The sequence below is a fragment of the Podarcis filfolensis genome (assembly GCF_964270895.1).
Source record: "Podarcis filfolensis genome assembly, chromosome: 1".
Classification (NCBI taxonomy): Eukaryota; Metazoa; Chordata; class Lepidosauria; order Squamata; family Lacertidae; genus Podarcis; species Podarcis filfolensis.
Genome location: NC_139604.1, coordinates 98,166,920 through 98,192,572, shown reverse-complemented (window position 1 = coordinate 98,192,572; position 25,653 = coordinate 98,166,920). Strand labels below are relative to the sequence as shown.

The window sequence follows — 25,653 nt, the reverse complement described above, 5'->3', positions numbered from 1 at the left end:
ACCAGAAGTGGCTTAGTCATGCTGGCCACATGACCCGGAAGCTCCCTCGGCCAATAAAGTGAGAGGAGCGCCGCAACCCCAGAGTCGGCCACGACTGGACCTAATGGTCAGGTGTCCCTTTACCTTTAAGTGTCTCCTTACAGTTCAGCAGTTCTCAACCTGTGTGTCCCCAGATGTTGTTGGACTACAGCTCCCATCATCCCTGAGCTCTGGCCTTGCTAGCTAGGGGTGATGGGAGTTGTAGTTCAACAACATCTGGGGACCCACAGGTTGAGAAAGGCTGGGTTAGATGAATATCATTCTTAGGGGAATCAGTGCCTTTTCACTTGTTCATAATTCTGGGCAGAATTAAGCCCCCAAAATGGAATCGGTCACTCTTTTATGTCTCTTATAAGACCTTCAGGTAAAGAGTGGATTATAAATGTTTTTAAAAAGAAAGAAAAAATGAATAAATCTATCAGACGTGCTTCTGGTTTTCTCCTTTCAGATGTGGAATCCATTCCACGTATATGAGGGTTTTCTTGTCCAGAGCTGCCCTCTCATTGCAGGGAATGGAAAAGTCTACTCTGACAGGAGCTTTGTATGCATAAGGACTTCTAGGTTGGAGCAAGACAAGGTGTAAGTTCTACATAGCACAGCTGTGGAAGCCAGACTAGGTCTGGAGAGATCCAGGTTCAGATTCCCCGCTTTGTCATGAAGCTCAACATTGCTCAGCCCAACCTAGCTCAGAGGGTTGTGTGAAGATAAAATTGGGGCAAGGTGAGATCCATGCATGCTACCTTGAATTCCATGGGAGAAAGGGAGGGCATAGATGCAAATAAAGAAAATTAGAGAAAGTACGGTAGGAGTTCCTCCTCAATGTCCATGAAATGAAATGCGACCTCTTCACATTTATGTTTTAAAAACCCCTTTAAGAGTCCCTCCGTTTCCTTGAACACAAGGAAACTGATCCACCTCTCTGACCCACCCACCCCCCAAAAAAAAATTGGGGAAGGGGGGTGGCAGCCTCCTCTGCTTCTTAAGTGGTTGTGGGCTTCCTTGGGAAGGATCCCTGTTGGCCACACTGGAGGATTGATGTGGGAGGGTGGACTGGATAGAAGCTCTTGATTCTTGAAAGCTTCATAACTAATTCATAATAATTATACAGTTTTAGAAATAGGTTTGTTGCCTTTTGCTTGCCGCAATATGTAGCCCATTGTATCTCAGAAAACTTTCGGTTGTGAAGCAGTTTATAAATCTGTAAATAAATAAAAATAACTGTGACTTTTTAAAAACAACAACAGCCTTTTAATCACATGTAACTGAGTCTCACAACTTGACTAGAGACATCCAGCTTATGACGTGGCCTTCTTGGATAAGTTGTGTACTCTTGCTTGTCATAAATAAATAAATCCCTGCTCATCTGTCTGGGTTTCCCCAGCCACTCTGGGCGGCTCCCAAGAGAATATTAAAAACACGATAAAACATCAAACATTAGAAACTTCCCTAAATAGGGCTGTCTTCAGATGTCTTCTAAAAGTTGGATAGGTGTTTATTTCATTGTACACCAAACACATCCTTGCTGCCTAAATCAGTTCAGTTCCTAACTGAAATCAATTCAAAGGGGTGTGTGTCTGTGTGTGTTTGTGACGACATGGTTCAAACACATCCAGAGGAGCACTTGATTGGCTCTGCCAATGAGTGCCACCACACCAAAGCCCTACTGGCTAGTCCAGCCTCTAGTGCTCTATACGTTTATCATTGTCTCTTAAATCATTGGCGTACATTCTGCGAGGACTTGGTTTAAGTTTGAATGTATCTGAAATCCACAATAAAATGGGAGTCAGACTGCCCTGCTCTGTAAGCTGCCAAGGTGAAAATAAAGGACTGGGAAAGGTGTAAGGCATGTGCAGAACGGAAGTGTCTATAAGCACTCCATAAGGATTTAGCAGCCTAAGAGCCCAAAGTTCTCCAACCTGCTGTGCTGTCCAGAATGTGTGCTTTGCTGAATGTGGCACTTTTGTCAGTAAATCAGCCTACATTTTATTCACAATCCTCTAGGATTAAGGTTAGCTTGATCTTCTCTGGCTTACAATGATCTGTTTCTTAATGAAGCAGCAATATTGTTTGCAGGGTCAAAGCAGTCCCTTTTAACATTTTATCAATTGTACTCATGCTGTTTAAAAGTCAAATCCTCCTTTATGGAGAGGGAACTGGCTCTGGTAAAGAAAAGGAGTGTGTGAGTGTGTGTGCATATGCCAAATTTGTGTTCCTTCCCAGATATCCAAAAGAAAGTGTATGTTTTGAATGTTTGTGATTCATAGAGGACGCCCAAGGGATTAATGATTATTTCTTTTTAGTGTAGATGCCAATGAGAGGTTGCTTTGTCTCTAAGGAGTTATGGGTCAACCTGCTTCAGAGATCTGGCTTATTTATGCTACCTTCATCAAACAGCCCTGTTTAGGGAAGTTTTTAATGTTTTATTGTATTTTTAATATTTTGTTGGAAGCTGCCCAGAGTAGCTGGAGAAACCCAGCCAGATGGGCGGGGTATAAATAATAAATTACATTATTATTATTAGTAGTAGTAGTGGTAGTAGCAGTAGTATTAGTATTATTATTAACAATTTTAGCCAAAGAGCAGCCAGAAAACCACAGCTGAAGATTCCCCCAACCAATGGTATCAGCATGAAAGCATATCTCATAGAATGAATGAATTTTCCAAAGCACTGACATGAACATTTATTTTCCCCAAATTTCACACATAAAAGGCACCTTAAGCTGTTCTCATGGCATGGAGAGGCTTGTATACAAGGAAAGCTGTGACTGAAGCACAGTGTCCCTTGATGTCGCGCATCACTGGTATTTGAGTGATCCAACATTGCAACGCTAAGCTATTTGTAGCTTTGAATATGAGTGGGCTTTGTAGAAAATCAGAATCTCTCTCTTGCACACATGCAGAACCTCAAGCGGCAGCACGGGATCTTTCCCAAAGTATTCTGATTTTGTGTAATGATTTCAAGTATTACAGCTTTTGAAATCACAGGAGTGTCAAAGAGTGAGTATGAGGGTCTAGACATGAAAGGATCCTTCTGTGCACCTTAAAAGTTTGTTAGCCTACCCTACCATCAAGGCTGTAATAAAAGGTACTAGATCCTTCAGTCTCCCGTATTCACATCAAAGGGGAGAGGAAACCCCATACATGCACAAGGAAATTCTATATGTGCAGAAGCTCTGTGTGTGCAAGCACAGGGGGCTCTAGATCAGAACAAATGGCTTTAACCTCCCAAATGCCTAACCGCTGCAATTTGTAAAAGTCATAGGATGTTATTCCTTTGTTCTAAACTTCTACTGGACCCAATATGCTTTATTTCAACTTTACCTCCTCTGAGGCTTTTGTTTGCAGTTATTTAGCACTTTGTGAAAAGGTACAAACCCTTTCCAAATATAACCCGTGCATTTCTTTCCTTGTGCTGTGTAATTGCACTTGGGTGCTTTAAAATAGCACCTCCAAGTGCAAGACGTGAAGTGTTTTGATGAACTTTCTTTCAAAGACTAATGCTAGCAGCTTTGCAGACAGTGTTTGGTTTAATCCACAACAGCTAAATAATTAGCTGCTGAACTGAAAACACCCATCTAAGATCTCAAAACCATCTGCTCTGCTGTGTTTTCATCTGGTGCCTGCGTGTGTATTAATGACATGATTGCATCAGATTGTACCTTTTATTCATAAAATCATATGAGGACATCTGCTGCTATCTGTGGGATCTCAGTTCTTGAAGAGAGCACATTTCACGACACACAGTGTTTCAATGCACAATGTTACTTACCTTGCAGAGGACCTGAGCAATTTATTCTGTACTCGTAAACTCTACTCTTGCACGCTAATGAGCTTTGAAGAACCTGAGCTGATAGCTCACAAATGAACTGTTGCAACAGTTGCATTAACCTTTGCAACATCAGAGCTATTAGTAGAGAGAGGGGAGAAATCTGATTCAGTTTGCACGTAAAGGCAAATTTACACTTTCTGAAGCAATATGCAGACCAACACTCAACCATCCTTTGAAGTGTGTGTGTCTTCAAATTTTGCAATGCAATTCTTCAGACAACAATGTACAAAATTGCACAAAATGCACATATGGGCTGAAGTGCACACAACCTTAGTTAAAATAACCTACAAAACCTTAGTTAAACCTTAGTTAAAATAACCTACAAAAATGCATTATATTAGTGGAACGTGTGCAAAAATGTGTAGATAGGAGTAATTTTTACTAAAATACTAAAGGTTTTTCAGGATGGCCTAAAAAAATGAAATTGCAAATAGATATGGAAATGTGGGGAACTGTCTTGCCAAATGCGAGGTGGTTCTTTAAAAAAAAAAAATCATAAGCAATGCAAAACACAAGTGGCTGAGAAGAAGATTTTATTCCTAGACAGCAAGTAATATATACATACCAGGTATACACTTCTATCTGCCACTTGAAAGCCCTCAAGCGTAGCCAAGTGACTCCCCCAGGTAGTCTTAGATTGCACAGCCCTGTGGCCAATCAGTCCATGCACAAGCTTCTAAATCACTCTGCCCAAGCCATCTGATTTTATAGATAGCCACCTTCTCCCAATGCCTCACTTTCCAGTAACAATTTCCAACATTAAAGAGGGTTCCCAACACTAGCCTCCCAGACTGATTAAGGCAGCTGTGTGGGGGGCTTCACCTCCTTCCAACTGATTAGGACAGGCATGGCCAAACTTGGCCCTCCAGCTGTTTTGGGACTACAGTTCCCATCATCCCTGACCACTGGTCCTGTTAGCTAGGGATGATGGGAGTTGTAGTCCCAAAACAGCTGGAGGGCTGAATTTGGCCATGCCTGGATTAGGACATCAGAGGAGGTTTTCACACCTCTAATAATAATAATAATAATAATAATAATAATAATAATACCTTTATTGTCATTGTACAACCTGTGTACAATGAAATTAAAGGAGCCTCCCTCCCATAGCTGTCAACTTTTCCCTTTTCTTGTGAGCAATCCTATTCAAAATAAGGGAATTTCCCTTTAAAAAAGGGAAACGTTGACAGCTATGCTCCCTCCCCAAACACTCAGTCTCGTTGCACTCTGTGTGCTTATCGAACAACACACCACCTCACAAGTCAATTTCACTATGTTATTTTCAAAAACTTAACAGCTGCCAGGAAGGGGGGAGGAACAGAGGCCGGAAGGGTAGCCATATTAGACTCACTACTTCCCCAATATACAATTGGTCTTCTGGTTGGATTTCCCATATAGGAACTGAATTTAAGACTAGAAAAATGAGAAATGGAGGCAGGGCTGGCTCATCCATGAGGTAGACTGAGGCTGCTGCCCCAGGGGGCAGAGTCCAAGGGGCACCTCCGGGGGGGTGCTCTCCCCCTGCCACTGCCTCCAGAGAAGCAAAGAGAAGAGGCAGCTGTGGCTTCCAGGTTCTGGCAAGATTGTGCAGAGGCCTCCGAACGATCTGTCAGGGCTCTTGTGAGATCTCGCCAGAACTGCAGCTGTGCAATGCCAGTGAGCACAGCTTCAACGGCGGAAGCAAGGGAGGCGGGCGACATGCAGTGTGTGTGCAGGGCAGCACCTTCCCGTTTCACTTCAGTCGGCAAAACGGGACTTGCTGCCCTGGCCCCAGATGGCTTTGGGCCACTCAACCTGGTCTGTAGCAATCCGAGCCTGTCTCAACTTGACTCAAATGAGGCCCCTATCCCTCCAAATAGGCCTGAATCTGGTGCACAGTCCTCAAAAATAATCCCATGGGTCATGAAATGCCATTTTAGAAGGGGTATTGTAAGAAAGACAGAGCTATTCTGCCTGGCCTTCAGTCTGAATTAGCCTGATTCTCTATTCCCTTTTCCCTTTTCTTTTCTATGAAAAAACCCTTCTGGGACTCCACATTTAAACTCTTCCCTGGTCTCCTTGCTGGCCCTAGTAGGACCAACTTGGCCAGTTAACCCTGGTGATCATTTGATGTTTACTGACTGCGGTTTTCCCCCCCAAGATGATCCCTGAATTTTTGAATTTTATTGACATTGATGCTGCATTTATGTTGTATTTTATGCTGTTTTTAAGTCACATTTTAATCAATGTTTTATATTTGCTGCTAGCTGCCCTGAGCCTGGTTTTTGAACCAGGAAGGGCAGGGTATAAATAAACATTATTTTATTATTATTATTATTATTATTATTATTATTATTATTATTATTATTAGGCATCTGTAATACTCACTGCTTTGACATATGGAACAACTAACTCTTTTTATTTCACTTTGATGGACCTCTCTCTCAGCATTGAGCTGAGAAAGCACAGGGAAATGTGAGAAGACACGTTGGGATATTTCAGTATGAATTCGTTCACACACAGCATTGCTTTTGGACCTAGCGCAATGCCCTGTCTCCTTTTGTCTTCATTCAAATGCTGAATCTTGTACATGCTCCAGGCAGTTCTTACTTCAATATGCTGATTTAGGGCAGTGCTTCTTTCCCTTGGTTTGATGGTAACACTACCATATGTCTTGGGTATTCCTGGTGCCCTCTCTTCTATCCCCACATCTCTCTTATCACCAGTCTCAGAAGAAGAATTCACATTACATTAAGTTGCAAGGCAGTGCTGAAGCAGTCCGTTGAAATTACTGGAGCCACACTGCGACTGATTTGAAAGTGAAACATCTGTGGTGAACAAGGAGGGTGGAAATCAGCAGCTCAGTAGGGGACTCAGTTTTTGTTTTATTTTAAAATCTCTATGCTGTTCGAGGCCCTGGGGGGTGGAATTCTGCAATTCAAATGTAAAGGAGCAGAAAAAATGTCTATTTATTTCAAATGAAATATATGTAACCCTGAAACACATGTATATTGGGGTATGTGAATGAAATGATGTTTGACGGACGAAAATAAAGGGAGTGTGTGCCTTTAGCTGGGGCTAAGCAATACAGCACATGATTTCATCCATGATCCCTGTTTGGCTAAATGATTGTTGTTTGGTAGATAATTGGCTGTCAGGATCTTTAATAGAGAGGAAAATCTCTAAATTGGTGCCTGCGGTAGATGCAATTCCCCCTAGGAAAGCATTTCACTTAAACTGGGGCTGGTGGACTTTTATTCTTGTATTTCTGTGGGGGGTTTTCTTTTTAACAGAGCTCAATCGTATTTCATATATTTCACAATTTAATTCTATTTTATCTCACTTTCACCTTGCTTTTTCTCACTCAGTTAACTGAGAAACTTATTTGACTGGGAAAGAAAACAAATTTTAGTAGCTGAACAGATTTGACCACCTAGTTTGTGTGTGCACATCTGCTTTCCAGGAAGAAGGACACAGACAACACTCCCTGCACCTTCTTCTCCTGGGGCACACATCCTCTGTCTGTATATGGGTGCAACAATGCAAAAAAAAAATTGAGTGAATGAGAATTGGGGTATCTTTATAACTAGAATAGCAGTCTGCAAGGGCTCCTTCTCACCCCTTTAGATGGAAAACTGGAGACCTTCCCATTTAGCAACTGTGCCCTGGGAAACAAACACATGTCATTTGTTGGAACCTTTCTTCTGGTTTAGAACTACTGGCTGGTAATAACTTCAGCCAACCATTTCAAGAGGTGAGTTAGAGACCCATATGTCATGTGTTCCATCATAAGAAAACACACCAGGTAGCCATTTCAGATATAAGGTCAAAGTGTTTAATTAGTGAATTCACAGTGAGTTGGGTGGGAGGTGAAGAGCTACAGCCTTCAGGTCCAGCCTTTCCCTAAGACCATAAGAAAAGCCCTGCAGGATCAGGCCAAAGGCCCATCTTGTCCAGCATCCTGTTTTCACAGTGGCCAACAAGATGCTTATGGGAAGCCTGCAAAATAGAATCATAGAATTGTAGAGTTGGAATGGACCCTGAAGGTCATCTAGTCCAACCCATTGCAATCTCAGCTAAAGCATCCATGACAGATGGCCATCCAACCTCTGCTTAAAAACCTCCAAGAAGGAGAGTCCACCACCTTCCAAGGGAGTCCGATGCAATGTCAAACAGCTCTGGAGAGCCAGTGTGGTGTAGTGGTTAAGAGCGGTAGACTCATAATCTGGTGAACGGAGTGTTTGTTGTGGGGGAGGAAGGGAAAGGAGAATGTTAGCCGCTTTGAGACTCCTTAAAGGGAGTGAAAGGCGGGATATCAAATCCAAACTCTTCTTCTTCTCTTCTTCTTTTCTTACCATCAGCATATTTTTCCTGATGTTCAGTCAGAATCTCATTTCTTGTAACTTGAATCCATTGGTTCGAGTCCTACTCTCCAAAGCAGGAGAAAACAAACTTGCTCCATCTTCCAGCCCTTAAGATATTTGAAGACGGCTAACACATCTCCTCTCAGTCTCCTCTTTCCCAGCTGAACATACCCAGCTCCTTCAAGCGCTCCTCATAAGGCTTGGTTTCCAGACCCTTGATCATCCTAGTCACACTCCTCTGCCCCTGTTTTATGCTGGCCTTAATGCAACACTTGAGAGAAGGGAGTCAGAAGACTATTTTCAACTATGATAGAAGTTTGACAGAAGCCCTGATTTCTTAATGTAACAGTGTAAAGCATGCACAAGCTGTTTAGCATCTTTCATGTATTTTCCTTGAAGGCCAGCTCTGTTATGTACAACTGGTGTTCAAAGCTACCCTGTTTTGTAGCAGAGTGGCCCATATAATCTTGTATATGGGTTGCTCGGAGGCTGAATTCATTTACACATTTCCAATGCAAATGCGCCCTCAATTTTTTAGCTGACTGATGAATTCCTTGCTTTGGATATAGAAACTTTCCATTTTAGATGGCTTTGAGGTCTTCCACACTTCTCTATAAGAAACCAGCAACTCCTAATTTATGACAAAAATAGCTGAACTGTGGATTCTATTTTTTAAAAAATGAACACAATCACTCTCCTGATACGCCCCCTCCTGGCAGACTAATCATCTGTCCAGTGGTACTTGTATTGTTCTCAAACCGGGTTGTAGATTGGAAAATAGCTACTGCTATTTATTTCTTTACATTTATATTTTGCATTTATTCTGTCTTGGTATCTTAGGAGTCTAGGACAGGGTACATGTGGTTCCCTGATTGTCTCCCTATCAGGAGACAGAGCCGGTTAGTGTCATCAAGATGGATCACAGCCTGGGACTAACTAGTGATGAAACTACAAGGGATAAATGTCAACCTTTGGCCACTCCTCTGTGCCTCTGACACTTAGAAACTTAATAAACCTTCATGGCATCTGTTAAGCCTCTTTCCAGGCGTTCATTGAATGTGTGGTGGGAAGGGCAGTGAGACTGTGGCCGAAGTCCCTGTTTTGGACCAAAGTGAATTCCTTTTGAAGAGCTCCATAGATAGACCCATGGACTGACTTTCAGTTGTAAATAGGTAGGACCTATGGATTCTTTCAAAACAAAAGCACATGGATTTGGGAGGGGGTTGCCACTACAAACCCACTCCTTCCCCCAAGTGCATTCATTAAACATTGGAAGGGGGCTTCGGGAAATTATTTTAATATATTTAAATTCTAACAATTTAAGAAGGAAGGTGGTGGAAAGGCATTGTATGGTTCCCGAAGGAAAGCATATGTTTTCGTTGTTTCGCATTACTACTCAGACAAGCCCAATGGAACAACCTTATAGGATGCATTGTGACAAAGTAGGGAACCCCCGGGATATACTCCCCAATCATTTCCTATCATGTCTACATCCGGAAACCAACTTTGAAAATAGTTCCCAATTTTATCTAAGGTACAGAATCTCCTGTGCGTTTAAAGAGAAGAGCCTGATTTGTCCATACAAATATTATTGATGAGATTATCGTATTCCTGGGGGAAAGAGAATCATTTATTTAGATCCTTTTTACATAAAATCCATGGGATGTGGCTTCCCACCTGCTGCATTCCAGTGCTTTTCTTATTGTCCTCATGTGAATTGAGGTTGGGCTTTTTTGCTTGTTTTGCTTAAATTAGCTAAGATGAATTATTATTCGGTCTGAAGACACTCAAAGCAGCTTACATAGTTAAAAACAATAGAAATGCAAACAAACAAAAACTATCATAAAAACTATACAGTCGTCCCTTGGAAGTTGAACGGAATCTGTTCTGGAAGTCTGTTCAACTTCCAAAACATTCAGAAACCAAAGTTCGGCTTCTGATTAGCCGCAGGACGTTCGGATTCCAAAGAATGTTTGCAATCCGGAACACTTATTTCCAAGTTTGCAAAGTTTGGGAGACAAAACGTCCGAGTACCAAGGCATTTGGGATCTATGGCACGACTATACAATTAGAAACAGCAGCAGATAAAATAGTACGTTAAAAGCCAAAGTGCAGTGTGAAGACTAGAGAAAGGGCCAGGGAACCATAAATCAAAGGCATGTTGAAAGATTTTTTCCCCAAAAAAAAGCAGCAAATGCTAACAGAGAAGAGGACCAATATGGGTCTCCAAGGGGAGCGAGTTTCACAATCTTGGTGCCATCACTGAAATGACCCTGTCTTTCATTTCCATTTGTCCAATGTCACACAAGGATGGGACCAAGGATAGGGCTTTTGAATCTGACTAAGAGGGGAACTCATGAAAGGGCAAAAGTTTCCTAAGCTGACTTGCCCCTAAGCCATGTATGGTTTAAAAACTAAAATCAGCACTTTGAGCTAAGCCCAGAAATGAATAATGTGCATTGATAATTGGGTCTTAGCCCAATTTTCACACCGCAAAATGATAAAGGGTTCTTGTAGGAGAACTGATGCACCCATCTTTCATAAATATGACCAGCTTCATCCTTTAAGACAATGGACAATGCCTCCAATTTTCAGCCAACTCTGGCAGAAAATTAAAAAGTTAGACACGTTTTCTTTCCTTGGAAAATAAAATTTAAAGGTTCCCTGCACACACAAAAACCTATTGATGGATGTGGAGACTCAATCCACTCTGAAGGGGCTCATTTGCCTGAAAATTTCACCCATTTATGCCGAAAGGAAAGGAAAATATGGCCATTTTTTATTCCTTATTACAGTGGACGCTCGGGTTGCGAACGTGATCTGTGCGGGAGGCACGTTCACAACCCGCAGCATCCGCAACCTGCAGCGCTGCATCTGTGCAGGTGCAGGTTGCGATTCGGCGCTTCTGTGCATGCGCAAAGCGTGATTTAGCACTTCTGCGCATGTGCGAGTACTGAAACCCGGAAGTAACCCATTCCTGTACTTCCGGGTTTCGGCATGTCCGTAACCCGAAAACGCACAACCTGAAGCATCTGTAACCCGAGGTATGACTGTATAGTCATTGGGGACACAACAGAGCTTGGATTTAACAGATATAATTTGAACCTGAATGGAATTGGAACACACAGCTGATCTGACACAAACTGAGCTGCTTCCAAACACTGCAGATACAAGGCAAATAATGTGGTTGCTGCACACACCATACTACAGCCTGAATTCCATGGAAAATACCAAGCTGTGGAGCATGTGTATTTTATGCTGGCTTGGTCATGTCCACAGAATGGAAGATGGCAGGATCCCCAAGGATGTGCTCTACAGGAAGCTGGCTTCGGGCACCAAGCCCATTGGCAGACCAAATCTGTGTTACAAATATGTCTGCAAATGTGACATGAAGACTGGCAACATCAGCCCCACCATGTGGAAATCCCTTGCAGATGTCTGCAGTGCCTGGAGACAGACAGTCAGATTGTGCATCCATGACAGTGACCAGAGGAGGAATGACCACTGGGAGGAGCACAGAAAGAAGAAATGCCATGGTACACCTGCAAGAAGAAGAAGAAGAGTTTGGATTTGATATCCCGCTTTATCACTCCCCTTCAGGAGTCTCAAAGCGGCTAACATTCTCCTTTCCCTTCCTCCTCCACAACACTCTGTGAGGTGAGTGAGGCTGAGAGACTTCAGAGAAGTGTGACTAGCCCAAGGTCACCCAGCAGCTGCATGTGGAGGAGCGGAGACGCGAACCCGGTTCCCCAGATTATGAGACTACCGCTCTTAACCACTACAGCACAATCAGACACCTTCAGCTGCCCCAGTTGCAATGAAACACGTCTCTCCCATATTGGTCTATACAGCCACAACAGGTGCATTAATCCTCCAACAGTTTGACTTCACCCCTGAAGGCACACTCTTCCACTGTCTCCCAAGACAGACCGATGGCAGCTGAGCAACTGATGCGTTTTGTCTCATATTTACAGTTTTGGCATTTCTTTGGGAAGAGTGGCATATGCATATTTATAAATAAATGAATGCCGTAAATGAATTTTTGTTTGATCTGTATCCTAGTTGTGCACTGTTTTCCTAACACAAACAATTCAATGGAACTGAAATAACCCACCACCTTTGGACCAGCCTGCCTAATCTCCATGTTGTCCAGCCACAGTATGTCAGTGTGTTTACTTAGTGCTGCTTATGGCTGCAGGGGGGCGGGGGGAATGGGAAGCTCGGAGCTGAGAGCACATTGAGAGCTGAGGAGCTGCCGCAAGCTTTGTCATTAGGTAGAAAATGCAGCATGACAGACGTTATCAGGCCTTCCAAGGAAAGGCAGCCACAGTGCCGCAAATGTGCCTTTCCCTTACCTTTCTCCTAGCAATGGACAGAATTCCCAGGGCAATGATTAAGTTAATGTGCTATGAATAACATAGCTGGAGAGAGGCTGCTGCTGAATAAGAATAAATACTTCATGCCAGATACATCAGAGAAATGTCCAGTCTGCTCCAACATTTCCCCACCTGTAGCAGCTTTGCAGAACAGAACCCCATAGCTTTTCCAGCATTCTGCTCAATGGAGAACTTCAGTGGTTTACAGTTAGGAGAAAAGAGATCTGTAGTACTATGAAGGGAGCAGTTTGAACACTAACACACACTGTATACATACAGCATACACATTATATAGTGTTGTGCACAGCCCAGTCTTGGGGTGGTGAGAAGCTTCGGCAGTGCAAGCACCTAGCAAGACTTCCATTTTCTTGGAATGAAGGTCAGTAGAGGCTGTTGTCTCTTTAGGATATATGGCTTATATACAACCTGAACATAGGATGGAGGAACTCATTCAGTCATTCTCCACAAAACTTGCCTTCCCATTAGGTTCCCAGGGAGATCCTCGAGCTATAGCTTTGGGTCCAGCACAGAGCAAAACAAACCTATGCATCTCCAGCATCAACCGAAACTCTAGTCTCCTTGGTACAAAATTTCAGGTCAGGGAAGAACCCAATGACCCCCTCGTCCCTCAGTTGCTTCTTTTGGGATTTTAAAAATTATCTCTGGCTCTTTTGTGTGTGTATCAAAAGAACGCTAAATGGCTGAAATTTGCTGACATTGGTTACTACTCTGCCATTGACAATATCCTAGAAGAACTACACCCTAAGTCTACTTCAGTGGAAATTTTACAATGAAATGTGCACCAGGGATGTAATTTTGCCCCCAGGTGTAACTTAGGGATGTGCAAATCAATGCCCCCCCTCTCTCTCTCTTTGCATAAGTGGCCACCCCAGAAAACACCAGTATAATCCCAATGTAACCATGGTGTACACAAAATTTCCAGATAATTGTGACATGACTGTGAAATAGTGTGTAAAATACTTCTGCTACTTAAAGTAAAACCAGAAAAGATGGTGGGGATTCAGGATTTATTTAAATACTGTTTTTGAAAGTAAAAAAAGCTCTGGTGAGCCCACATCAGATTAAGACTGCAGATTAAGACTCCATTGGAAGTAAAACACTTTTCCCACTGATAGCAGTATAGATATGTGTCTGATAGGGTTAGATCCCCTCTCCTCCAACACTATGGCCCATAGTGTTTAAACTCTTTCTAATACAGTATTTTTAAATTGCTATAACCCACCCTGCGGCCTTTTGATGAAGGGCAGGTAATTTATAAAATAACAATACTGTTGTTTGGGGGAGTTTGGGAAGAGGGAAATCCCCCCTAAACCCCAAAATAAATGAATCTATTATTCTAATCTAGCTAATATTTGGGATATTGTAGGGGGAAATGCAGGCTACAGCAGTCCTGGGTGTAGCCTATGCAAATGAGCCTGAATGGGCTGGTTGAATGTAAGTCATTATGAGACAATTGACAGTCCATAGCAGTTCAAGAGGAATCCCTCAGGTCTGTGCAAAACCGGTGACCAAGGTGATGGGGAGGGGTCTGAGGAAGGAGGTTTGGGTTTTAAAGCAAGGTGTGCTTTGGCAGAAGAGGAGGGGAACAAAGAGGAGTTCTCCATGAGCTGCTGGAGAGGCCAGAACGCCATGCATAGTCTGGAAAGACAGAACCATCTTGGCAGGCTAGCTGAAGGCAGGCTGTGAGAGATGCCTTGGACTCCAGTGCTGCACTGCTGTGGGGAACAAGCCCCTCTTGAGATGACCATGCTGTAAGATCTGGACAATCTTCATCTGAATTCAGGTGTAAATATGTGAATAAATCATATTTCTTAAAGCTACGACAGCCCCTGCTAAGCCTTGATTCTCAATGGAAACATGAGCTCCTGGAACCCCCTGAAATCTTTATACTGCTCTGCAGAGGTTGGCATCCTTTGCAACAACAATAATAATAATTCCAAATTTCACACACACACCTGTGTTTTACTAACATTTAGAGGTATATAGTAGATCTGATTGCTGATCTCTGTAATCATCTCCATTTCAGCCTCAGCTCATTTCAAAGACCTCCCTTTCCTTAAGACTGATGGTGTCTCTAGGTAAAACTCTACAGATGGCTGCTAAAACATTTGTATGCTGTCCCTTGTAATCCCAACAGATTGTGAGTCTAACATGTGGAACAGGAGTGTGGCAACTGTGATTAAAAACAGTATATAAACTGTTGAAAAGCATAAAGAAATAGCCAGGCCTTTCACCACCTACTTTTGCTATTTTAATAGCACCCACAGTGGGGTGGAGAATTTCCTGGCTTGGTGCCAGACAGGAATAAGAACTGGGCTGTAAAAGCACCAATAACATTTTGTTTAAAACTGTAACTACTCCAGACGTTTGCTTCAGCACATCCAAGCTTTACAGTTCTTTCTTTCAGGGTTTGGCGTAGGCTTGAGAAGGTAGGGGAGGGCAAGTTGTCAGAAGAGATTAGTGTTTTCCTTTGCTCTGTCTTGCCCAAAGAAAATAATTGATGGGTATTTGAAGGATTAAGAAATCAACCCAATTTATTATAAATAACTCTCTGATCTTATTAACATAACAGAATTGGTTTTGCTGAGCATTGCTTAAGCTTTCAATGCTTAGATTACGCTGAGCTTTACTGGGGGAGAAAATTTTCCAAATCTAGTGATTTAATGCAAAACAGATTGTCACTCCTGTCCTATATATTTTATTTACCCCGGGCTACTGCTTTTCAAATATTAGCATCAAATATTTATCTGTTCAAGTTTCAAAAGGAAAGCAAAAATACATAGACAGATTGAATTAATAGGAAGAAGCTGAGCTTCTTGTTCCACCAAACAGGATCACTCTGGAGGACAATGATGTCTTGAACGCTAAGTGCCACAAATATATGTATATATTACTAATCAGCTTTTGGATGTCCACACAAAAGAAAACAGCCTGAAGAGCATATTTAGGTTGCAAGTCCCAGATCATGTTTATTTATAAAGCAATAAATATTCAAAGAAGCACAAATAAATTGCACGGGTGTGTGTAAACAAACTGTACAATAACTGAACCAAGTTCAGGAAGGATTACTGGAAAAAAAAGACTTCAAGAAGCATGTTGTCATCCTGAGTGGGAGATGAGTGGAGGGGGAGGGCAGGGAGATACTTAGAAGCACTTGCGGTGGACAATTGATGGGCCAGCCTCATCATACTCCTGTTTGCTGATCCACATCTGCTGGAAAGTTGAAAGAGATGCTAAGATGGAACCACCTATCCAGACAGAGTACTTCCTCTCAGGAGGGGCAATGATCTAAAGAGAGGGAAAGAAGCAAGGTTCTCAGTTTCCAGACAATATAACTGCTTGCATCATTGTTTCTGCTGTCCCATAAGACATCGACACACAACATGCATACACATTTTCAGATTTGGGTAAAGTTGAAATTACTCTGATTTTCAGTTTGGAACATGAAAGATGTGCTCACCTTGATTTTCATGGTGCTGGGAGCCAAAGCGGTAATTTCTTTCTGCATACGATCTGCAATACCAGGGTACATGGTAGTGCCACCTGACAGTACGTTGTTCGCATACAGATCTTTACGTATGTCAATGTCACACTTCATGATGCTGTTGTAAGTAGTTTCATGAATACCAGCAGATTCCATGCCTTGGAAAGAAAAGAAAATGTGCAGTTGTTGAATGACAAAGGTAGAAGAGATTTTATGAAACACTATTCGTAAGCAGAAAGCTACAAAAGAGAACTGAAAATACAAAAAGTCATTTTCTCATCAAGAATTTGCCATAAAATTGGGTAAAGTTTTTTTAAAAACCCTAATATCTGGGTTAATAAATAAGGTATGAAAGGAAAGGAGGCAGGTGGGATAGTTTTTAATAAAATAATAATAATAATAATATAAAAGGTTCAGAATGTGGCATAATGCCAGTTATATCACAGAAATGTAGCTTGTTCAGAACTTCACAGGTGTCACTGTGTGACATTTGGCTATATATAGGGGCTGTGGAAACACAATCACTGTGTTCACAGAAATGGTTGTTTATTGTGTTGCACTGATCTGTTTTTACATTTTTCAAGGCAACTTTAGCACACCAAAGCTTTAAAGCAACGTTCCAGGGAATGTTAAGATTGTTTGCATGAACAAAAAAAAAAGTGCTGTATGAACCGTTTTTGTGTCAGCATGTTAGATGGATATGCACAGCACATGTCCTCATAAATTTATACACAGCACAGTTTTTTTTAATGACTGGGCTAATTTGATTTGACATGATGCAATGTAAGACTGATAGCCCACATGGTGAGAACTTCAAGGCACAGTGGGTTATGCTAGCAATTGCATTTGAAAGTGGAGAAATGCAGAGCCTGTGTTTATGAAGGCGACAGATGATGAAGGTATGAGCAGGAGCTTAGCTGTGAGCATGGGGAGAAAATACATCAGAAGTAAGAATTTATGGGTTACGTTCCAATGTATTAGTTGACAGGTGGCTGCTTAAAGTGAACTGAAACTTGATCCTTAACGAAACGGCAGCTGACGAGCAGCTGCATTTAAACACACAAAACTTACACTATAAACACTTGCTGCATCCATCAGATTTATTTGGCAGAACAAGGGGAGATTACTATCTCAATCAAATCAAAGGTTGGTTTTAGGGAATAGGAATCTACCCCAGCCTTTCTGGAGCTTCAAGTTATCTTTGGAGCATTTACAGGGTGCAGTTCTCAGGCACTGCTCTAGTAGATCAATGGATCTTATGCGGAGTTGTCCCTACAAACTCTATTGAAGTACAAGGAGGTAAAACCTCTGCAACACGGGGTGCATCATGTCCTTTGTCTAAGGTATATACCATAAACCCTCAGAACTATGGCTCAAATAAAACTCACAAATGCAGTCAATCAAAACCACAATGCCAAGCTCCTAACACACAGTCTTTCCTCAAGCATATCACTTTCCTTTATTTGAAACTCGTCACTTGGATGTTACTAACATACTGGATCTGGCATAATCTGGAGTGCCATTCTATATTTAATAAATCATTGTTGCTGCTGCTGCTGCTGCTGGGCACTGGAAGGGTCAACAATAAATTAGCCATGGATACAAGTTTCTGCAAGGCCAGAAGACCTGCTCTTTATTGCGTTCAAGATTAAATTGCCAAGGAAAAAAATATATTTGAGGAGCATTTATTGTGATTATTTTCTTTTGTTGAACATCGCAATGTGATTGGCACAGGACAATCACTCCGGTCTTTAAAGTAAATGATGTTGTGCCTTTGGCATTCATGCCTGCGACACAGGCACATCTAATAGTCCATGGCAATAGACATTCGGGACATAAAACTAGGGAGCTAGTCAGATATGTAGATATTCCTAATGGATGTCTCCTCACCCCTCCCCAACACCCCTAGTGTAATTAGTTATTTTGCTGATGGAGAGAACCCTCACATGGCTGGATAATTTAATTTAATTAACTGAGAAGAATAACCAAGAGGATAAAGTTATTAGGCCTCAGACGCACATGTTTGTTGGACTAGATGCAGCAATTCTTCAGGATACACATGTCTCCTCCTCCTCCCCAAAAAGAGCAAACTCAACAAATGAGGATTTTTGCTGTGTGGTGAGAACGTGTGCCAAAAAAAAAAGGAATGCAGCAGCAGCTGATAGCCAGTTCCAATGCTACATTTTACTCCTTTAGTGCCACAGTTTGCTAGACACTGTCTAAACAAAGCAGTCCATCTCCTTAGACTTTGTTATCACCTGCTAAATACAATAAAGCCCCCCTAAACTGGTCCTTGGTCATCAACAAGGCTTACAGTGGGGATGGGATGGGATGCCATTCCACACAGACATAACTATGCGGTGGAGCCAATGTGGTGAAGTGGTTTTTGTCAGACTAGGACCTGGAAAACCAGGGTTCAAATCCACACTCAGTCATGAAAGCTCACATGAAAGCCAGTCATTGTCTCTCAGCCTAAACTACCACAAAGGGTTGTTTTGAAGATAAAATGGAGAAGGGCAAAACCATGTATACTGCCATATTGATTGAGTACCTTGGATTAGGGGTGGACTTTGGTAATATGGCGCCCTGAGTAAGGTCAGAATTTGGCACCCCCACCCCAATACTACTTATTTTCACAATAATTCCTTTTGGTACAGAAATCCTCCTTTTAAGGAAGATACCATTTATTTCTTATGTAGAAGAGCAGGTCTATGGATAGTCAAGAGCAGGTGCCTATTATTTTTTGCGGCTATAAAGTATGTGTTGCATGTAACTTGTATATTATATACAGTGGTACCTCTGGTTACAAACTTAATTCATTCTGGAGGTCCGTTCTTAACCTGAAACCGTTCTTAACCTGAGGTACCACTTTAACCTCCCACTGCCACCGCACAATTTCTGCTCTTATCCTGAGGTAAAGTTCTTAACCTGAGGTACTACTTCCGGGTTAGCAGAGTCTGTAACCCGAAGTGTTTGTAACCGGAGGTACCACTGTAGATAGTGCACTAGTTGTTCTATAAGTGTGATATGCCATGTAATCAGTGAGGTGCTTTCTTCCTTAACTGATCTTGTTGGGGGGGGCAGTTTGTTACTAGAAGTTTTAGTTCTATGATTGAATCTGGCCTAACCATCCCACTACCTTCCCCACCCCCCAATCGCCACACACACTTCCTTCCGTCAGGCACTTGTCAGTAGTAATGATCCTGAAATTTGTGAGGGATTCTGTAACAAAGATGAGGTTTGCATGTGGCATGCTTCAGGACACTTACCAATGAAAGATGGTTGGAAGAGAGTTTCTGGGCAGCGGAAACGCTCGTTCCCAATTGTGATGACCTGGCCATCAGGCAACTCGTAGCTCTTCTCTAGAGAAGAGGAGGAGGCTGCAGTAGCCATTTCATTCTCAAAGTCCAGAGCAACGTAGCACAACTTCTCCTTAATGTCACGGACAATCTCACGTTCAGCTGTAAAGGCAAAACCAGAAATTAATGGCAGAGAAGAGGAGATAAAGGCCAAGGAAAGGCAAGTGGGAACCAAGACGAATGAAAATATATGGGGGAAAGAAACCATCCCTTTCTCTGAGATGTTCCCTGCACTCAAACAGGAGTATAGAGATCTGTCACATCCTGGAGGTGCCTACAGCATCACTCAATAAACTAGACGGGTTGAAGAATTGTAGGAGAAGCAGGATTTGCACAAAAGCAAAGTCTTGCAGGTTAAGAGGAGAAAATGGTAGTGGGTGTGGCCCATGTGAAATCTGGCAAGAAGCACAGCTCCAGTCAGAGGATTAAAAGATTTTTTTAAAAAATCAATTTTATGTGACTTCGGCTATCATTGAATTTAATTCTTCTGAGTTGCTATTTTCAAGTCTTCTAAAAGTGGTATGTGTTAGTGTAGAATGTAGCAGAACTTATGTTTTAAAAGAAAGTTAAGCAGAATATTTTTGCATTAAATGTGCACATTTTATAATCAACATGTTTGGGGAGGGTGACAATGTAGGCAATGTATGTAGTTTGTTCAACATTTTCTTGCTGTGCTTGTGTGTATATATAGTCAAAACTTCATGGACAGACAGAAATATATATTAAAACAAACCTTTGCTCCCCCCCCCAACCCGCATTTCCAAGTGAGCCTGAATTGTGCTTACCAGTTGTCACAAAGGAATAACCACGTTCTGTTAGAATCTTCATGAGGTAGTCGGTCAGATCCCTGCCTGCCAGATCCAGGCGCATAATGGCATGAGGGAGAGCATAACCTTCATAGATTGGGACATTGTGCGTAACACCATCCCCAGAATCAAGGACAATACCTGTGAGATAGTAATGGCCAAGATCAGATAAGCCTCTACACAAACAAACCTATAGCGATGTTTTCAGGAGTGATGGGGCCTTTCAACAAGCAATTTAGCAGGTCAGAAGAATTTGTATGCAAATAAAGACTCAAGTGGTATAACAAAAATGACTGAGGAGGGAGAGCTTTCTTATTTCAAATAGTTCTCATCATCATTCCACAGACCATAATATCCAAGGCAAAGACTTCCTGAAATTCATCTTCAGCTTACCTTTTCTACCAGTAATGGTACTGTCTTCCATTACAACTATGGTAAGATATTTATTTTTTAATACTGAGAGTATTTACTACAGATTGTTTTTCCCCCAGCATGGCGTGCCCATGCTGTATTCACAAAATGGTGTCATTTATCCCACAAAGCTGCTATAACATATAAAGGGCCAAGAGCACCTGATCATCATCCTTCATCTTGGCTAGGCAATGGCCAGGTGAGAAGGAATCACATGACTGGCCTGCCTATATGGTAGGAGAGCCTTCTCTGAAGTGGTAACCCCTTTATGGAATCATCTTCCCTTCTTTGTGTTTGTTTTGGCACCCGCTGAAGACCTTTCTGTTCACCCAGGCCAGGCTTTTTAAATAACTTAATCTGGGGCTGAGTCTCTGTTTCTTAAAATCTGTTTTTAATTTTGGGAGTTTTGTTGTACTTATGTTGTTTGTTGTTGTTTTCCTTTTCAATGGCTTTATGTTTTATTTTGCATTTCAGTTGGCATTTTTTACTTGCATATTGTGAGCCATACAGATAATTTCATATTATGGGGTGACATTCAAATAAATTAGAGGAATCATAAAGAAAAAATGGGAAGGCGCCAACTGCAGGAAAAGAAGGGAGGAACTTCCCAGGTGCTCCTAAATATGTTTATTGGGCCCTTTAGTCTCCAGCTTGGTTGGCCTCCAAGATGGCGCCAGGCCCTATAGGATTTGGAATACATATACTGATGCCATAATGTTTACAGGGCTAAACCAGTGGGCTATTACCATGCCTGCAAAGGAAGAAAAAGATGGGGGGCTCTAATGTGCAATAGAGACTGAGCAGTATTGTAGGAACTACAGCTTTTTGAGAATCTAGCTCAGGGTTGGAGAAGCCATGGCAACTCCAGATGTTGCTGCAGTTACAACTCCCATCATCCCTGATTACTGCCTGGTGTTGGTTGGGGCTGATCCTAGTTGTGCTCCAACTTCTGTGGAGTCGCTTGTTCCCCATCCCTGATCTAAATTTAATGCAGAATACAAGGAGGGAGTGAACTTGGTTGGCTTAGGCGTAGAGAGACTGCTAAGCCAAACAACCAGTTGCTTTTTACCTGTAGTACGTCCAGAAGCATAAAGGGATAGAACAGCTTGGATGGCCACATACATGGCAGGCACATTGAAGGTCTCAAACATAATTTGGGTCATCTTTTCACGGTTGGCCTTGGGGTTCAGAGGAGCCTCGGTGAGCAGGGTGGGATGTTCTTCGGGGGCAACACGCAGTTCATTATAGAAAGTATGGTGCCAGATTTTTTCCATATCATCCCAGTTAGTGATAATGCCATGTTCAATGGGATATTTCAAGGTCAAGATACCCCTCTTGCTCTGAGCTTCATCACCCACATAGGAGTCTTTCTGGCCCATACCAACCATGACACCCTAGAGGGCAGGAGAGACAAGAAAACAATACCAGGCATTGTGAGACAGTGTAGCATAAAGGACAAAATGATTGACTTCAGTGTGAGACAAGCAGAGGAAACTTGATGAAAGATGGTGTCAACAATTCATCATTTAATTCATGTTATTAAAAGGTCATTTTCTTCTTTCACTTGGTTATGAAACAGGTATAAAATGTGGGTGAATGAAAGCTAATATATAAAATGTATTTAGGGTGCATTTGCATCACCTGTCATTTAGTAGTAGTTTACTAGTTTGTTCCAGGACTAACTGCCATAGTAAAAAACAACAACTTCTCTAGTCTCCTCACTGGCAGCACAACGTGGACATTACTCCTGTACAATATTTCCACATACTTCCCAAGATGAAGTAATTGATAGTTGGTTACTGTTGAAGTAAACTACTGCTGTTTGGCAAATGCAGCCTCAGAAATTTAAGGAACTGTGTTAAAGCATTTTGAAATTATACTGATGGCATGCTTCAAGTTCTTTCACTTGAACTGGATAGCTGGGTCTGGGTCATGCCTGTTTTTCATTGCATCCATGAACCTGAATGGGCCAACATAGTTCAACACATCACATTTATTAGCAAATACATCCAATGTTATGTTCCAGAAATCATCCCAAGTTAAAATTTAACCTTTCTATGGTTATGAGGAAAGTGGGTTTTTTAAGACTTTTACAAAATTTGCAGATCAAGGGTAGCCCTTCAGAGGACGGTGGACTACAACTCCCATCATCCCCATTCAGCATGGCCAGTAGCCAGGGATGATGGGATCTGTAGTTCAACAACGTTGGGTGAGTATGGAATAAGGATTGGCACTGCTACTACTTATTTGAGGAGACCCAAAAGTCATGTATTTATCATAGGTATGAGTTTGTTGCCAATCAACATACAAAACTTTAAAACTATTTTTCAACGGAAAGTGAATAAGAGAAAGTAACAACCTGGGAGGTAACGCAAAAAGGAAAGTAAGCAAAGGAATAAGATACAAGTGAGAAGTAAATACAGGATAGAAAAGGAGAGAAATGGAGCAGAGGATTAAAAGCAAAAGAAGCAATAGAATGGAAGTTTAAGGGGCCATGGAGTAGTAAGAGGACTTGGACATTATTGTTCAAATCTCTGGGTGATATGGAAAAAGTCACTATTTCTGATTGTAGTCCATCTCACAAGTCTGTTGTGAGATATGGAATAACCCCATTGACATTGACCCAAATTCCTTGGAAGGTGATTGGAATGCAAGTGAGGAAAATAGGATTATAGAAGCAGGGCATGCAAAGTTGCTTTGCAGCTGCAAACTACTGGGAGAGAAGGTTACTATTAATGAGCATTTATATAAGGTGCCAACTTTACATTTACATTTACAACATGCGGCACTGTGGAAGTGGCACTGTGCCAAACGGGAAGGTTTAGTTATGTGCAGCAACTATGTACAAGACAGAAACGGGGAAGACCGATTTATATTAGTTTTCAAATCATTTCCAGTTTAAAAAGTTGGAACTCGCCAATGGGGAAGAGGAATAGAAGATCAAAGCAAAAGGGGGGCAAGGAATTGAAGTGTTACTAGCAAGTAAATGAAGACGGAGCGGGGATTGGAATGTCAAAAACTGGAACATGAATTCAATCAATCTATTGCGGTCAATGACCAAGTACTGTAGAAAACGAGTTTGAGGAGCGCTGTGTCTCTTTATGCCCAATGCTACAAGTTTATGATTTGTGGGAGGCACACAAACTGATCTGCCAAACAGATAAAGAAGAGAAAAGTTTGCGGCAAGGGGATGGGGAGATTCACTGCAGCAGGCTGAAGAAGAGAAAGTGAGAGAAGAGAGGATTGCTGAGGGAGAGGAAAATCTGGAGAGGGAAAGATCGGAGTATACAGTGGAGCTAGGACGGGCTTAAAAGGAAAAGGCAAAAAGGACGCGTGTTCGCGTACACTGCACATGTATGCATTAGTTTGACAGTCCCCCGGCCAAGTCAAAGGAAAAGACTGGTCTCTCCTTGTTCTTGGGTGTCGTCGGGGGTGGAAAGTTTACCTGGTGCCTGGGGCGGCCGACGATGGAAGGGAAGACGGCGCGAGGGGCATCGTCTCCGGCGAAGCCTGCCTTGACCAAGCCCGATCCATTGTCGCACACCAGGGCGGTGGTCTCCTCGTCGTCACACATCTCGGGAAGGAATCAGGGAGCTGAAAAACACAAGATCGGCAAGTAGGGCGCGTCGTCCGGGCCGGGGGGCCAGACCGAAAGCGGCGGCAGCGCTAAGCAGAGAGCCCCCGAGGCTGGGTCGCTTCGCCCCTCGCGATCTCAAAAGACCCTTCACGTCTAAGCACGAAGAGACAAAACAAACAACAACAAAACTCCAGCCAACCGAAAGTTCCCCGCTCGGGCCGGTTCCAGGCTCCAGGCAACGGGCTCCCTTCCCCACATGCCACCCATGATATTCCTTGGCTGCGCTCCTCTAATTCATCCGGCGGGGCTCCAGTTACAACAGGTCAGAATGCCTTCGCGCCACGGGAGACACGACTGTAGTTGGCGCGGTCTACACATTGCTTAAGCAGGTGTCGTGTTTGGATCGCTTTAGGGATTTAGCCCCTCTCGAATTCAACACCGCCCGCCTCAAGCAATTTGTGGATCGCAGCGCTCTCCTATTTTCTTGTATTGACCTGTCTCCAAACTCGGGACCCTCATATTTTTGACTGAACGCAAATTTGGAATCCCAGTAAGGTTTTTTTGGGGGTGGCAGTACTTTCAAAAGTCGTTATTTCTTGGGATTCCCCTCCCTGCAATTGTACAAGTGGAGAGGGTGAAATGTAAAGTTAGAAATAGCGCTAATGTGGCGGCTAAGAGAGCAAACACAACATTTCTTTGTTCTGTCTCGGGCAGCGTGCTGCAAGCAAAACAAAACCACCGGTCAATTTTCCGAGGGAGACCAAATAGCTCAATCCTACACAGTTAACTCTGAGAGTAGTTGAACTTAAACCTGTTACTCTCTAGCCATCTCTTCCGTGCGCGCAAGCCGCGCAGCGCACCCCAAAGGCGATCCACAATCCGGATGGGAAGAGTAAATTTAAACCGGTCTTGCCTGGCGCTTCATTGGCTGAAACAGCGCGATCCTAACCGTAAGTAAGTCCTATTGAATGGGGCTTACCCCCAGGTAAAGCGGGGCTAGGATCGCAGCGCGAGGCTGCAAGCGCGCACAGCCCCATCGAACAAAGTGTGACTTGCTTCCAGGTAGATCTGTGCGCAGGGTTGCGCAGCGGATCCAATTCAATGCTTCGTAGCCCACCCAACCTCTCTGGATCGCACAGTCGCGCAAACACACGTCCCGTCGAAGGCAACCGAGGTGCTTGGCAGGGAGGCTGCCCTGAGGATGCCCAGCGCGGCTCCTGCCTTGCCGCATCCAGGCTTAGACGGCCGGGCTTGGTCAGCTGCGCTACTCACCAGCTCAACACTTAAAACTGCGCGGGGGTCCTGAGCACCAGGCTGGGTCCCGACTCGCAGGGAGCGCCACCCATTTATACTCGGCGGAGTGGCGGTGTCACTCTCCGGCTCCTGAGGGACCGGCCAGGCACCTTGTCCT

General features: G+C 42.9%; 1 protein-coding gene and 1 long non-coding RNA gene across 3 annotated transcripts; one reads left to right on the top strand and one right to left on the bottom strand.

Moving 5' to 3' along the window:
• On the top strand, positions 1–6,915 carry LOC310766621. Its single transcript, XR_014550284.1, has 2 exons — positions 1–759; positions 6,293–6,915. It is a non-coding gene; the product is annotated as an uncharacterized lncRNA (long non-coding RNA).
• Positions 6,916–15,548: 8,633 nt separating this feature from the next.
• On the bottom strand, positions 15,549–25,653 carry ACTC1 (actin alpha cardiac muscle 1). Of its 2 annotated transcripts, none has more exons than XM_083618746.1 (7): positions 25,515–25,653; positions 24,111–24,259; positions 21,735–22,059; positions 20,234–20,395; positions 19,359–19,550; positions 16,066–16,247; positions 15,549–15,893 (listed from the first exon to the last, which is right to left on the bottom strand). In XM_083618746.1, exons 2-7 carry the CDS (start codon positions 24,237–24,239, stop codon positions 15,750–15,752), a joined length of 1,134 nt encoding a protein of 377 aa, XP_083474872.1. In that variant the 5' UTR covers positions 24,240–24,259; positions 25,515–25,653; the 3' UTR covers positions 15,549–15,749. The 2 variants fall into 2 exon arrangements, with proteins under 2 accessions (XP_083474872.1, XP_083474873.1); XM_083618747.1 differs by having other exon boundaries at positions 25,222–25,560.